Below are 16,406 nucleotides of genomic sequence, written 5' to 3' on the forward strand. Positions count from 1 at the left end.
TCACCAGAGGAGAGGAGAGGAGAGGAGAGGAGAAGGAGAGGAGAGGAGAGGAGAGGAGAAGGAGAGGAAAGGAGAGGAGAGGAGAGGAGAGGAGAGACTAACTGGTCGGACCAGTCTGACTCCACCTGCTGCTGATAGACTGAGGAATGCAGAACTAGAGAGGGGGAGAGAGAGATTGAGAGTGATTGGGGCACCAAAACAACACACACACACACACACACACACACATATAGATAGAGCTACAGTCAGACTGCATGTGATTTACGGTTTTAAAAACACACCTGAAAGCACACCTGAAATTCAAACACACACTCAGGCTGTGCTCTGTGCTGCAGCTGGGCTGGCAAAGACACACACACACACACACACACGAACACTTTCATGTACACACACACACACACACACACACACACACACACACACACACACACACAGTCCATCTGCCCCTGGCCTTCGCTGGGCAGGCTGTTTGAAATACTGGAGGAATGTGGAGGGTTCTGAGGCTGACAGTAGCCTTAGACAGGCCTAATGGAAAACAGACAGACACACACACACACACACACACACACACACAGAGGCCTCCTCCCTCACTACTTACGGTTCACTAACCTCAACACTGTTTGTCCGTTCTGTTCTGTACAATAGGTTAATTATCTAATCTAAGACTGAATCGAGGCATCCTGGTGTAGAAATGCACAATTTGCAAAAGCACAAATGTGTCATGGATCAAGTCTGATCCCACTTGGTTTATACAGAGGGAGGGGCAAACAGAAAGAGTTTTTGTGTCTCTCTACAGGAATCTACCAGCTGACAGACTGGTTCCTCTCCAGTCCAGCAGGTTCTAGTACATGAACCTTTAACATGGAGTTCAGAGAAACAAACCATTCTCCCATTCTCCACCGTCACAGGGGGCGGATTGGGTTTCACATTAACCAGAAAATCTAGGTCAAATACATGTGTACTCTTTTTTTTTTTTTTTTTTTTTACACTTTTAGTCATTTAGCGGACCATCTTATCCCTAGCAACTTACAATAGAATACACTTCAATTGCTAGATCACCAAAAATCACAAGCAATCAACAATGAGGCATGAAAACCTTAGTGCCCTTACAATATTATTGCTCCTTTGCTTAGACCCCTGCATTGTGTTTCTGTTTATCTGTCCTTGTATAGCCTCATTTGTAATTGCACAATATATACTATGGAGGGGTTTGGTTATTTTCCATATTTATGCCATCAGCCACCATCCAAAAACTAAGAAATAAGAACCTTTTAATATCCCAAAGAAACATAAAAGGTTCTTGAAAGGTTCTTCAGAGGAACCAGAAATGCCTTCTACCATTTTCGGTTCCAGTTCGCACCGTTATTTTTCCTTGTGTACACAGAAAGCTATGGCCAAACATTTTTCTAATTTTTCTGTAGAAATTTTAGCCAAAAATCAGAGTTTTGTCAAATGTTTCTTTATCTATTTCTAATAGTTAGAGGGACTGTCCTGTAACTGTAAGATCACAGGTCCAACCTCCTCCAGCAACCGCCATGTATCCTGTCAAAGTGTCCTGGAGCAAGACACTGAACACCCACCAGAACCCTAGTCTCTATCCCCTGTAATCCTAGGGCTGGGCAATATGGTTGAAATCAATATCATGATAATCATAAGGATTTTTCTCGATATCAATATATATCACGATATGGTTCATGTATGCAAAATCACGTTAAATAATCAAATTAATGTTCATCTCATTGAACCGAATGGTAATGTTAGGTGTGATGTCAAACAAAACTGAAATCTTCAAATAATATTCCTACCATACCTCATTTTATGAGAGTTTTTAAGTAAAATTTGCTTGTCATCATCAATTCAGACAACGGAAATGTGTGTCACGATATCAAAATATCTTCATATCATCACGATATGATTCCACTGAAAGACGATAAACGATAATATTAAATTATCACCCAGCCCTACATAATCCTCTACTCCAGAAGTAGATCCATCGACCTGCCAGTATGCATATTACTGCCATATCAGTCCACTTTAGATTTCAGTCATGGAAAGTTATGAGTAAGGCGTAATAATATGTCATTTGGCTGACACGCTTATTGAGAGTGAGCAGGATGTGTCTTGCTCCAGGACACATGGCACTTCCTGGACACAATTCCAAGGTTGAACTCGTGATCTTACGGTTACGGGACAGTCTCTAACCACAGGCTAAGGTCCCTCCCGGCCTCTCCTGTCCCAAGCCAAACCGAGATACCGCAAATAGGGGGAGAGTGGGTCTCAGAGGAAAAAGAGGAAAGGAGGACCAGCAGATCGCGGTGGACAAGGGTTAAGAGTTAACTGCCCTGTAAAACCACAGGCCTCCTGTCTTTCATCCAGAATACTGTCCTTGATCAAAACCACTGTCCTCTGTCCAAACTACTGTCTTTCATCCAGACTACTGCCCCTGATCCCAGGGATTTTCCTGCAGAGAGATTTTTTTGCTGGCCACCAAAGCGTACTTGGAGAGTGCAAAAGACACCAGAATGGAAAAAATGATAATTTGGTGCAAATAGATTTTCCCATGTTCTACTTATGGCTGCTATTAGGGCCGAACGATTTTGAAAAAATATCTAATTGCGAATATTTTTACTGATATTGCAATTGCGATATGATTTGCGATATTAGAGGGAATGATCATTTTTACATCATTATTCTCATTTTCATTGAAAAACGTATTAAAATGATTATGGTGTGATTTTTGCGGGGATCTGTACCAAACAAAGATGTTTTCTTAAGTCTGTAGAATATGATGTGTAGGCCAGGACATCTCTGCAGCACCACAATGTTTCATTTAAAATGCTATTTTGACACATTTCACTTTTAACAAATATTGCGCCTCCTGCTATTTGAAAACTGCAGTAGGCCATATTGCGATTTCAATAAAATTTTGATTAATTGTTCAGCCCTAGTGCAAAAAGTCCGAATTTTATGGTCCATGGTGCTTTATGGTTCTTGTTGATTCTCAACCTAGGACCCCTAATTTAGTCCACATTAGGGCCACAGACCCCCATTTGATGAGGTTTTGTCTCTCGGACCCAAATCTGAGAATATTTTTATTGTTAGATATGATTTTGTCCAGAATTCCGTGACTATCTGTATTGTAGGTAGAGAGATAACAGAGAAACTATGATCAAAATAGTCATTCTTCTACATTCTCTAATTGTGTTAACTTCTTGTAAATGAAATAACGGTGAAGTTTGACAATTCATCAATTTGCTGGGGACCCCCTGGAACCCCCTCAAGGACCCCTGGTGGTCCCCGGACCCCACGTTGAGAACCACCGGTACAGAGGGTCGATTGAACGCATTTGCTGGCCCACACAAGTACCACCGAAGCCCTTTTTCTGAGCCAGGAAAAACCCTGGATCCAAACGACTGTCTTTCATCCAAATGACTGTCCCCGATCCAAACAACAGCTTCATCCAAACTCATGTCCCTAATCAAAACTACATTCTTTCATCCAAACTACTGTCCCCGATCCAACTACTGTCTTTCATCAAAGCTTGAATGGCTAAGCTTGAATGGCTGAGCGTTGTCGTCAGCTCTGACAACATCAACCATTGATGAAAATGATGGGAAGCCGCAAACCTGAAATTAGTCACACAAGTTCGGGGCTGGTTGGTTTATAACTCGGACCGGGAGAGAGAAGAACAAAAACGTGAGGTTGGAGGGAGCGTGGGAGGACGGTACACTTTCTCTTTTGTTGTGTACTTGCTGAGAAATATAATCTCCGATTCCGTCATCCAACCCCGGCGAGAACATGCGCTTCCACGGGAACAAGACGTTTCCCCGATTCATCTTTTGAATCCCGAACAACGGGGACACCCGAGGGTGCTGAAAGCTACTGTCCACAACACACCTTGGAGGCAGTCGCTCCGAGACCGAGATCCGACTTTCCCCTCCTCTGTGAATTCACCTTTTACGTCAGCGGCTCTCCAACACGTGACGACACAACAGAGACGGCGTGCTAGAAACCGTCAGCTTCACGAGCCGCGATCCGGAAAACAAAGGCGTTCAGAATGTTCCGGAGGTTTCGTCCAAACAGTCGGCCTTTGTTTTCCGGCTCCGTGGAATGCTCCTCTTCGAGATTTACCTCGGTCTGATATTATCTCCCCCCCCTTTCGTTGTCTTCAAGCTCACCGAGGACTCATGACAACTCTGACAGGGAGATGAAGGAGGTGAAGGCAAACTTGTCCAACATCAACAAACCAGCTGGAATCCCTGTTACTGGAGGCCAATTATGACATAATGACATAACTAGCAGCCAAGTCACCAGAACTCTCTAACACCACCTCTCTGTATGAATGAGCGGGGCGAGCAGAAAGACAGAGATTCTGAATATCTGATTTTGTCTTATGTAACAAATGCGTATGTCTGTCAGCGTCGGTTTCTGTGTGTGACACTCTAAACCGGTGGTTCTCAACCTTTTTCATATCAAGGACCCCTAATTTAGTCCACATTAGGGCCACTGACCCCCATTTGATGAGATTTTGTCTCTCAGACCCAAATCTGAGAATATTTTTATTGTTAGATATGATTTTGTCCAGACTTCCATGACTATCTGTGGAGTAGGTACAGAGATTTCAGTGAAACTATGTGAAATGGTCATTGTTCTACATTCTTTAATCGTGTTAAACTTATTGTAAATGAAGTAATAGTAACAATTCATCAGTTTGCTGCGGACCCCCTGGAACCCCTTCAAGGACCCCTGGTGGTGCCCGGACCCCACGTTGGGAACCACTGCTCTAAACCTTGGAAAATGTGTACAAGTGTGATGATTCAGTCTTTACTCTCATAAAATATACGTCTTCAGGCGTGCAATGCAAATCTGACATTTCTTATCGCACTCCATTAATTTTGATATTAATTTAGTCTATATGTAATACTTTTGGACTCCGTGTCCAAAAGTGGATGTGGATATACAAACTTCATCAATGTTCAGATTTTTATTTCTGGGTAAACTATATCTTTCAGAGCAGGTTTTATTTTTTTCTGATCTTTTATTGTGTTTACCAAGTTTATTTATCAACATTATTTATAGATTCTATTCCACATTTTAGCTCCTTGGTGTATTGTTCGTTTGTATGTTGGTGGATGTTACTGTGTTTTTCTGTGTACAACAAGCTGTTTTCTCAGCCCCAACTTGATGGTAATATGTAGAAAGGATGGATTAAAAAGAGAGAGGGTTGGGATTCAGGGGGCCCCATGCTTGCCTTTGCCTAGGGCCCCCAAATCACTAAGTCCGCCCCTGGTGACTATTGCTTGCTATGATTATGAGAATAATCTGTTTCTACACGCACAAAAGAAGTAAATAGTCCCATGTATATGCCATGTTACGTTACCCTGACTATTCAATGTATAGGCTACATCTGCAGCCCCCCCTCCATACGCTATAATGCATTATACATAGGCTATAGGCTAATATAGTAGATCTCCATGTGACCATCTCCCTCCTTTCACTCTTACTTCAGCAGGTTCTCAGCTCCAGCTCTCATCCTCATCTGCTTGATGATCTGCTGGTTGAGGCTGGCTCGCTTATTCTGCAGTTTGCTTCGTCCGGTCTGGGCGAATGGGTTACAACCCTGTGGAGGAGGCAAGGAGATGGAGGGACAAACATGTTAGATGAAGAAAATAACTTCAATTTAAATAACTTATCTTAAATATCTCTAAATTGCATGTCGGCATTCTGCAAAAAATAAAAAAAATCATACATTCACACATTGAGAATAATTCCCTTAATCGCAATTTATTGTAGTTAATGTTTAAGAATCTCCTTAGTCAATGTTCTATTCCCTGTGTGTGTGTTTACTTTTGCACTATAGGGGCCAAACGGTTTTCTTACCGTATATTAATTAATTTTCTTAGTCTTAGTTATTTAAAATATTCCTGTATTAGATATTAAGTACTGCCTTGTAGATTCGCCTATGGAATAGCATATAAATCGTTTTGTACTTTTTACATCGGAGTCTCCGTGGATGAATAACTGTATCAAAATATATTTATGGTTCATAATACATAAAAATTTGCCAAAAATGTAATTGTACATGTAGGTAGGGCTGGGCGAAAATTCAATATTATCGTTTATCGTCTTTCACGATATCGTCATATCGTGATGATATGAAGATATTTTGATATCGTTACACACATTTCTGCTGTCTAAATTGATGATGACAAGAAAATTTTACTTAAAAACTCTCATAAAATGAGGTATGGTAGGAATATTTTTTGAATATTTCAATTTTGTTTGACATCACACCTAACATTACCATTCTGTTCAATGAGATGAACATTAATTTGATTATTTAACATGATTTTGCATACATGAACCATATTGTGATATATATTGATATTGAGAAAAATCCTTATGATTATCATGATATTCATTTCAACCATATCGCCCAGCCCTACATGTAGGTGAAATATATTCTGGACAACGAAAAGCATTTTCTTTCTGTGCAGTGTTGCCAACATACATTTACAAATTGGCCAGTTTTGCATTTTCTTTTTAAACATATCTGTAAAACATTCTGAAGTATAGGTGAAATGTATTTTTCTGCAGTATGGGTTGAGGTGGGATACGTATAAGTTTATATTAAAAGAAAAAGAAAAATCGAAATATAAATCTGTTTCTAAAGAAATGGGTTCCTTTAAATGCCATATTTTTGGTCACTCAAAACATATTTCAAATGAATGTCATATATATATACACAAATACATTTTTCATCACCTGTCGCCTATTCTGAGGTATATATGAAATGTATTTTGGTTGCTGCCCATACCACTGTGAATAGTCATAACTCAGTAGACCATGGTATCACCATGAGTATCTTAACTCTGTTCTGGTTCAGGGCGTTCAGATAATGTTTTGGTTCAGTCATAATGAACCAGGTTCATGCCGGTCCATGTAGTTCTACCTCTTATGTCTCTCTATCCCTCCTTCCCTTCCTCCCCCTCCCTCTCCCTCCGGGGCATCAAGCAAATGACCCTCCTCTCTGACAATGTGGCCAATGTGCTAAACTACAAGATCAAAGTTGGACTCATTTAGACCAGGGCATGAAAAGAGCCACACCTTGTTATACCCAATTTAAACCCATGCTCTCTCTCTCTCTCTCTCTCTCGCTCTCTCTCTCCCTTCCTCCCTGTTTTACACCTTGCGGTCTGTATCTGGCTGTACTGTGTGTCCTTGTCCCTATCACAACCACAAGTGGCCCAGCCTTACTGAATCAACAGACCGTCAGTCATGGCGCTAGAGATATACGTCTACAGACATTCACAGGGCCTGACTCACAGCACAGCAGAGGCGTGGCCTGTACATTACATGACTAGGTATCAAAAAAAACAACAACAGCATAATGCAAGCAGACCAGTTGGCTCAGTAAAACCGGTTTGTTTTTAGCCTGCGACAATGTGACACAATTACATTCTAGTATGTATGTATCCAGTTCTATCTGAGGTCAACAGCAGAATAAGATTCAATTCCTTTATCAGCAACATTACAAGCAATAGTAAAGAGGTCAAAGGTCCTAGTAAGTACACAGAAACAGCCTGGGAGTTTTTATGTATTTGTTCATATTCTATTGATTCCTGAGGGACAATTTCATCTTTTTTGCCCCAGACGTCAGGGTCAGCCACAGAGTCAATTCCACCGGAACTGGTAGGGATTCAATGGATTCAAGGACTTGAGCTCCAAGGACAGTTCAGCAGAACAGACATTCAGGGTCATGGGGGCTCAAACCTGGCATCCTGCAGTTACGAGATGGTCTCTCTAACCACTAGAACCCCCTGGCAGTGCAAATCAATTCTCAGATCACTGTAGAACATTGACTCAAACGGATCTCATGGGAGAGAACACTGAATGGATTCCCACAAAGTAGATGACTGAGGCACTATTGTGTTAGTTTATATCTGCTGTTAACACCAGCGGTCAGTTGCATAAAGCTAGTATAAGACTAGTCTAAGCCTTAGACTGGTCTTAGATTCTCAGGTTGGACTAGGCTAATTAAGACTGTCTGTTACTGAAATATTACGACTTATTTTGAGGTAGGAAAATTAGCCACCTTCACCCTGGCTAATCTTGTCGGCCTAAGTCAGAGTGGGAAGTTTAAATACTGAAGTTATTTCATAAAAGATGGTAAATCTTTGGTTTTGGGAAAGAACCTGAAGAAGAGAGAGAGTCTTCAGAGACAGAAACAAGCCATTAGAGATCTACAACAACCAAGAAGTAGTAGGAACAGGTAAATATAAGTGTCTATAGCAAGTTTGACTAAAGGTCACATTTAAGTCTAAGACTAGGTATGGGAATCAAGAACCGGTTCCAGTTGAGAACCGGTTCCAAATTGTCCAATCCATTGGAATCATATGCCTCCGAGGTTATCAATTCCTTTTATCGATGCCGGCATGTTTTTCTTGCGCATGTGCATTGCAATTGCATTGCATTGTTGATTTTATGTGTTTTATATTTGGTTCATGCTTATTCCCTTTTGAAAAGGAGTATTGTAATTTATTCAAATGTTACTAGGCATACATGCCTATTTTTCTAAAGAAGAATTGTTTATTTTATCAGTCAGTTTTATATTTGTTTTCCAAGTTATATCCTTTTAAGAAAAGTAGCATTGTCATTTATTTTAACATGTTCAAATGTTATTAGGCAGACATTCTACACTGTGTTCAGACCCCAGATTATAAAACAGCTGCGTTGATGCTGAAAACCTGTGTAGGCCTACTTGTTGTTCCACACAGAAAATTGATCGGGAATCAATAAGGGAATCGACAAAGACTCGGACCGATAAGCAGAATCGATAATGGTATTGGTATCAATAAAATCTTATCAATTCCCATCCCTAAGACTAGGTCTATCTTTATGCAACTGGCCCCAGGGGCCTGGTGAAGAACTGGGTAGTTAGTATGAGCAGCGATAGCCACCATGGCTGAACAGACAAAGAAAAGAGAAACTCAAACTGCATCGACAGAAAATCCAAAGAACAAGACGTCACAGTACTGGACACACCGTTTGATTGACAGGTGATCTCTGGGAAGTGCAGTGCAGAAACACCACAGCGATGAGCGCTGAGCACCAACGGCTTCAAAGATGAACTTGAGGATAAGCACTTTAAGAATCTACAAACGACGCATCTCATCCAGCCTCTGTGTTTTCCCTGTCACGTCTTTACCGTTTACATTTCAGTCATTTAGCTGACACTGTAACATGACAGGACATACGGTCACTGCAAGGATCAAACCTGTGGCACGTTTAGTTACAGTACAGTCTCTCCAACGTCTTGTCACTTGGGTGTTCCCGCACAAACAACACGTCGACCCGAGAGAGTCTAATGATTAACCGTTCAGATAGATCAAAACCTCGTTAAGTCCATAACAGAGTGGTAATGAGGCTGTTAGGGGGGGCGGGGCATGACTGGAGAGCAGCAGCTATTGCTACTTGGAGAGCTGGGTGATCAGAGTTAGCACAGGGCTGGAGAGGCCATATGCAGATACGTCAGTCATTACATCAAAAGGGAGGGAGTGGGGTGTGTGTGTGTGTGTGTGTGTGTGTTAAGAAGGGAGTGGTTGGTGATTGATAGTAGCCATGGCACTATGTTCTGTTTGTAATCCTTTTAATTATCCCAATATACACGATGAAACTTCAACCCATGTCACATTCCAAAGTGTTGACTCTGATCCTACAGCAGCAACACTGGTCTGATCACTGGCTCGTTACCTTCTGTTTCGTCAAGATTTGAATACATTTGGTCATAAACCTGCTGGTTTGATATTAGACTTATGCCTTTTGGTGTGTAATGCTGAAATGCTTCTGACTGCACCTGAGACATCACTGACCATTAGGGCTGCAACTAACGATTATTTTCTCGATGAATCGATTAGTTGTTCGGTCTATAAAATGTCAGAAAATGGTGAAAAATGTGGATCAGTGTTTCCCAAAGCCCAAGATGACGTCCTCAAATGTCTTGTTTTGTCCACAACCCAAAGATATTCAGTTTACTGTCATAGAGGAGGAAAGAAACCAGGAAATATTCACATTTAAGAAGCTGGAATCAGAGAATTTTGACTTATTTTTCTTAAAAAATTACTCAAACCGATTAATCGATTATCAAAATAGTTGGCGATTAATTTAATAGTTGACAACTAATCGATTAATCGATTAATCGTTGCAGCTCTACTGACCATCACTCGCTGTCTGTTTGATAGCAGCAGTAAGTGGCAGCCTGGTCACACTGAAAGTATCAAAATCACCTTGTCTACCTATTGATCTGCGCAGGGAATTGAACCCTTAACCCTGTCAGTGGTGCTGCCTTGCTCTACCCAGTGGCATGCGGAACCAGTACAGCCTTTCACCTAGGGCTGGACGATATGGTTGAAATCAATATCGCGATAATCATAAGGATTTTTTTCGATATCGATATATGACGATATGGCTCACATAAGAGAAATCACATTAAATAATCAAGTTAATGTTCATCATATTGAACCGAATGGTAATGTTTGGTGTGATGTCAAACTAAACTGAAATTTTCACATAATATTCCTACCATACTTCATTTTGTCTGAGTTTCTAAATAAAATTTGCTTGTTCTCATCAGTTCAGACAGCAGAATTGTGCGTCTCGATATCCCAAAATCCCCATATCATCACAATATAATCCCACTGAAAGACGATAAACGATAATACTGAATTATCGTCCAGCCCTACTTTCACCATAGCCCAGAGGCTTCATTAGAGCAAAACACAAAGACAGCCCCAGTCCATTATCACATCCACCAAACAGCGAGTCAATCTGCTGTTGTATAACTTAGACTTCATAAAGAACATGCAAAGCAATGATTCATGGGATAGTCGGGTTATACAACTGGTGATTAAGGCTGGCAAGCAGCCAGAGAGAGGCTTCAGCCATGGCCCAGTTATGGCAGCATAACAGACTTTCTATTCCTTCTTCTCCCTGAAACTACACTGAATAGACTCAATATTAGAGTTTCCATGACAAGCCGACTGACCAGGTGAGTCCATGTAGGAGCTGTGATCCCTTATTGACTTGAGCTACGCTTAAATCATGGTGAAGACACTGCCTTGAGAGAGTTTAGACATGGACTGGGCAAAAGGGGGCGTGCTTCAATCTGAGGAAAGTGGTCTTCACATTTTGTGCACTCAGTGTGTTTCTGAGTGAGACAATACTTGGCCACTGCGCGATCTCTCATTTGTCTCTCTCCAATATAAACCCGGGCAGAGGAAATTTAACCGTTTCCAACTCGAGCGCTGGGGCTGGTCTCCGCACCGAGACACATGTTGTCAATTTGTCTCTGCGGTGTGGCTGGAGGACGGCCTCGGGCCAGATGCTACGTCAATGCGCTCGCCGGGCCGTGGAGAAGAAGGGAGTAGAAACATGCCGAGTCGGCTTTTTTTTTTTTCACTCTGACGTTTTTCCATCCCGCGGCCGTCCAGTCAGACCTCGGCCAGCTGAAGGTGAAAAACAGCGGAGGGTGGTGGGGGGGGGGGGGGGGGGGGGGGGGGGGTTTGGAGGGAAGCCCTGAACCGCAGCGGCTCCCTGGAGCATCGGTCAACCCGACGAGGCCTTGTAAATCATCAGACTCATTTTCACTCTAGAGAGGGAGGAGGGGGGGGAGAGGGAGAGAGAGAGAGAGAGAGAGAGAGAGGAGGAAGCGAAAAAACGCTCTTGGCTCCACTTAGCTAAAATTTGGCCAAACCGCTTCCAAATCGCAAATCGCTTTAACGTTACAAAACCATGAGAATGCAGTTACTCATTGCCCTTCGGAGAATATGCAAGCCTTTTTATACTGAGAAGGGGTCCCACGATGGAAATAAAGACTCCTGCAGGGGCATAGGAAGGAGGAAAAAGAAACGACAAAGCAAATCTTGAAAGGAAACTACAGTGTGCCTAGCAGTAAGAAGCTAAACAGTTTATGATAGAGGTATTAAACCCATCTTCCCCTGTAGCAGAGCCAGACCCTGGCTCCCTATTGGCCTTTTTATAGACACAGGAAGTGCAGCACAAAGCCTAAATCCAGACAGTGTTCAGATGGGGATTCAGGCGGATCGGAGGACACAAAGGCCCCGTTCAGCTGCCCATCTAAACATGCTTGGCTATAAAAACACTCCGCTTGAGGACCCCGGTACAAATATGCGGCGGGATGCGGTCACGGCAGCCACGGAACATAGTAAACACGCATTAGATAATCACGCCGCCACCGCCGAGTCCCGTTCCCACAGGCTCCAACTCAACATCAAGGCTCTGCCGGCCACAAACGGCAAATTAAAATGCCCACAGCCGCAGGTACATACAACGCAGGACCGGTTGGAGAGCTTCCTCCGCTGGTCCGGATGCACTAAATGCTAATTACACCGGCGATCGCAACTGTAGAAGGGGCTGCTCACCAGCTCATTTGCATGATGAACAGGCTTCATCTTCAACACAAATAAAGGCAGGGGGAAATGCTCCTCTCTTGCCTGAGTAACAATTTAGATAACCTTCCACTGAACACATACATTTACATTTTAGGCATTTAGCTGAGAGCGTTATTGCGAGTGACTTCACCAGAGTGCAATATACTTCCATTCCTAGATCAGCAACATTGCAAGCAACCAATAGTAAGGGGCGGTCAAAGGTTAGCGTTCGATATACAATATTCCTGTGAGTGCATAAGGATCATATAGGAGTGAAATGCGGGGAAAAGAGATAGAAGAAGAGATAAAAAAAAAAAAAAAAACAGGTCGCCTTTAAATTATTTATCCCTTGGGAGGAGGCTAATGTTTACCAGCAGTATAAACAATGCTGTGGAGGAATCATATGGGCTCTCAGTCACCATCAGAGGTGGAAAATAACTAAGTAGGCCTACATTTACTCAAGTGCTGTACTTAAGAACAAAACTAGACTATTTCCATTTTGTGAGACTACTTTACCTCCACTACATTTCAGACTCAGAGGGAAATACTGCAGACTTACTACATTTATCTGACGGCTGGGGTTACTAGTTACTTCTTTTAAAAATATATTTTTATAAAAAAAAAAGGCCTTTTTAACATCTTAATGTTTCCTAATAACGTTTTCTGTTCACTTAGTACATTCTTTTAATATTCTTACAGCATATTTAAACAAAATGTCCTTTAAATATCATGTTGTGTATGGTTCTCTGGTTTCTGTATATGTATGGTTTAGTTTCCCCTGATTACAATTGTACTGCTTGCTCTTACCTTTGTTTTATTCCTTTTCTGTATCCAATGTTTTACTGTTTTTTTTATTTTATGTTTTCTAATTATTTTATTGTAAAGTACCTTGTAACCTTGTTAAGAAAGGTGCTATATAAAAAGTGTATTATTATTAGTATTATTATTATTATTACTTTCCAGAATAAGGTTTGACATGCAAAACATATGATCAGCTCATAAAATATGTTTAACCTCAGAGTTTAAACTCCCCAACAGTATATGAAATACTTCTTACAGGTTAATGCATCAATAATTTAACACTGAAAGAATTAGGGCTTTTACTTTTGATACTTTTAGTGCATTTCACTGCTAATACTTCTAAACTTTTTAATTTTTGTACGTATTTTTCCATTATGGTATTGCTTCTACTTAAGTAAAGGGTTTGAGGACTTTTCCCACCACTGGTCACCATCACACACCTCTGTTAACACCCAGCAGAGAACAGATAACGTCAATATACCATTCTCTAAATAGCTCAATGGCCAGTATCAGCCTGGGAGGAGATGCAGCTAGTCTACTGACGCGCACGCGCGCGCGCACACACACACCTGAAACTGACAGCGCTGTTTGTCGCTGCTGTTGGTGACACATCACGAGCTGCAGTTTGTTCAGATTTAACCTTGGAAACCATGTTGTTTGTAACAGTGAACATGACCTGTTTGGCCTGTGTTTCCCACACTGCAGTCAGCGAGGAAACAACTTTTGAATTTTTTTTATAAAAGTATACGTCACCTTTTCGAATTTCAGTTTCAACAGGACAAAAAACATATAATCTGACGGGTGTAGTGACATCTCCCTCCCAGTAAACTGTAAATACTGTGCGTCGAACAGATGTATAATGTGTTTTTCCCGAACTAAACTAGGCTATATTATCTAAAACTCACCTTTTTGAAGTGATTATTGTCTCCCCCGCTGTCTTTGATGCCGTTCGGTAAAATAGTGTCCGTCATCCTGAAGGCTCAGACTGAACAACAGTTTTTCGAGAATCTTGGAGAGAAAAAAAAGAGGAACTGAATTTAAACCGGGTCGCTGCTCTTCCACAGGTGAGTCTTTCGCTCTGCTAACAGCAGGCCTATGTCTGTTCTGACACCACCAAACTGAGCCAGGGATTTTTCCAGGAGAAACTCCGCCCAGGGGAAAAGACAAGCCTGGGTGGTGCGTTCGCAGACTGTGGGAATAAACACAATTTACAGTTTATGCTGCATTCACGTCACGGGAAAATACGAATTTCATACCAGAACGTGCCGTTCACAGCATTCAGATAGTAAATAGAGAGACGACGTCTTACGTTATTTTATAGCATTTCCATTTGGTGTGTAGTCCAAATCTCTATCGAAAATATAGCAAAAATAGTCTGTGCTATACAGAGGCTTATAGATATAGTACGTTTTGTTTTATGAAATAAAATGTGTTAACTAAAATCACCCAAGGAAATACCTGTCTTCAAGTGCAGGGAATCATAGATTCATTTCAAATAAAATGAACAAAATATACCTTATATAAAGAATCAAAAAAAGGTTCACTGAGCTCCATATTCTATTTCAGTACAGTACAACCACAGTGTAACAACCCCAAGGTCTTCAGGACGAAGTTGACTAATCTCAATTTCACCAATTTATTTTGGCCAAGTCAACCAACATGCTAACGTTTCGGCTTAGTGGCCTTCATCTGCAGGGGCGGACTTAGTGATTTGGGGGCCCTAGGCAAAGGCGAGCATGGGGCCCCCTGAATCCCAACCCTCTCCCTTTTTAATCCATCCTTTCTACATGTTACCATCAAGTTGGGGCTGAGAAAACTATGCATGCAAGGGCACTTTTTGTTGTTTTTCTGCCCCATTTGTGTAGCTTGCTTTTTTTTTGTTTCTGGTGTTACTTCTCTCTCAGCTACTGATGCAGTGGCAAGAAAAATTTGCGTAAGTACCGAAATAATAACAAAATAGTAGAAAAGTAGCAAAATTGCACTAGAAGTGGAATATCCCACTATAGCCTGACTGATTAGGGAGGACCATGACTGAAGATTGAAATAATGTATTGTAACAAAAAGTACATTTATTTTATATTGATTAAAAAATAAGTTTACATTAGTTCTATTCTTGTCTTTTTTGGGGGCCCTCTGGCTGCCAGGGCCCAAGGCAGTCGCCTACCTTTGCCTAATGGTAAGACCGCCCCTGTTCATCTGTGCATAGAAGAAAATGGAGGTCATCCACTTTTGTATACAGGTGCTGGCATGTGATTGGCTTACAGGGTCACATGGTAATTCATTCAACCAGATCCCATAAATATCATCCTTTCTAACAACATGACAATGACTAAAACTCTTCCTGAGGCTTTATCTGTTATAGATGGATGGTAATTTCTTTCATTGAATCTTGATTTCAATCTTTACTGAAAAAAAAAATTCAAATATACAAACAGTGCATACATGTGCTCAGCATAGTAGTATACAAAGAAACAAGAATATGAATTTAAATAAACAAATAAAAGTAATAATAATTATTATTATTTACCCCCAAAAAGTCCCAGAGTTGGGATAAATAAACTTCATTAATATAAAATTATGATTAAAAAAAAAATACAAAAAAACATGTTATTCTTCTTTAAAGAGTTCACCATACAGTTTGACAGTTTTATTACTTTTTTTTAGTGTTTATAAGTTTGAGAGTCTTAATATATTCATTAAATTCATATAAAAATCTAGTGAAGTTGGGGGTAACTTTTGTTATTTATGGATGTGAAATTTACCATATAGAATCAATAAGTTTACAATGAATTCAATGTTATATTTATCCTGTCCAAATGTGTAATGACATTTTTACACTCAATTTTAATATTATGATTAGTTTTACACAATATATAATCTTCTATTCGAGTCCAAGAAGTACTTGAATGTATACAATGGCAAAATAAATGCGTTAAGGATTCTGGTTCATCATTGCAAAAATTACACTTGTTTTCAATATCTAAAAATTTGGAGAAATATAGATTTGTTGGATATATATTGTGTAAAATTTTGATGTGTACTTCCTTAATCTTATTGGTAATACAGAACTTATATGGTAATAGCCATGCCCTCTGCCAATCAGTACCTGTAAAAATGTTGTCCCAAAAAGCTTTCCCTCTAGGAGTAATTTTCCTT

The 16,406-nt window shown here is 40.7% G+C and overlaps 1 protein-coding gene across 2 annotated transcripts in view; it reads right to left on the reverse strand.

The window, feature by feature from the left end:
- rhpn2 (rhophilin, Rho GTPase binding protein 2) overlaps nucleotides 1–14,341 on the reverse strand; it is a 50,931-nt gene extending 36,590 nt beyond the window's left edge. For both annotated transcript variants that reach the window (XM_071535066.1, XM_071535057.1), the window contains exons 1-2: nucleotides 14,156–14,341; nucleotides 5,505–5,620 (exon numbers count right to left, since the gene is read on the reverse strand). In XM_071535066.1, coding sequence (XP_071391167.1) covers nucleotides 5,505–5,620; nucleotides 14,156–14,221 — 182 coding nt within the window. In that variant the 5' untranslated portion in view covers nucleotides 14,222–14,341. The remainder of the gene's footprint in view (nucleotides 1–5,504; nucleotides 5,621–14,155) is intronic.
- Between the last annotated feature and the right edge of the window lie 2,065 nt (nucleotides 14,342–16,406).

Source organism: Centroberyx affinis, unplaced genomic scaffold, assembly GCF_046629955.1.
Source record: "Centroberyx affinis isolate AG114_WGS23_722 - 3 ecotype Tasmania unplaced genomic scaffold, CSIRO-AGI_Caff_v1 ptg000172l_1, whole genome shotgun sequence".
NCBI classification, from domain to species: Eukaryota; Metazoa; Chordata; class Actinopteri; order Beryciformes; family Berycidae; genus Centroberyx; species Centroberyx affinis.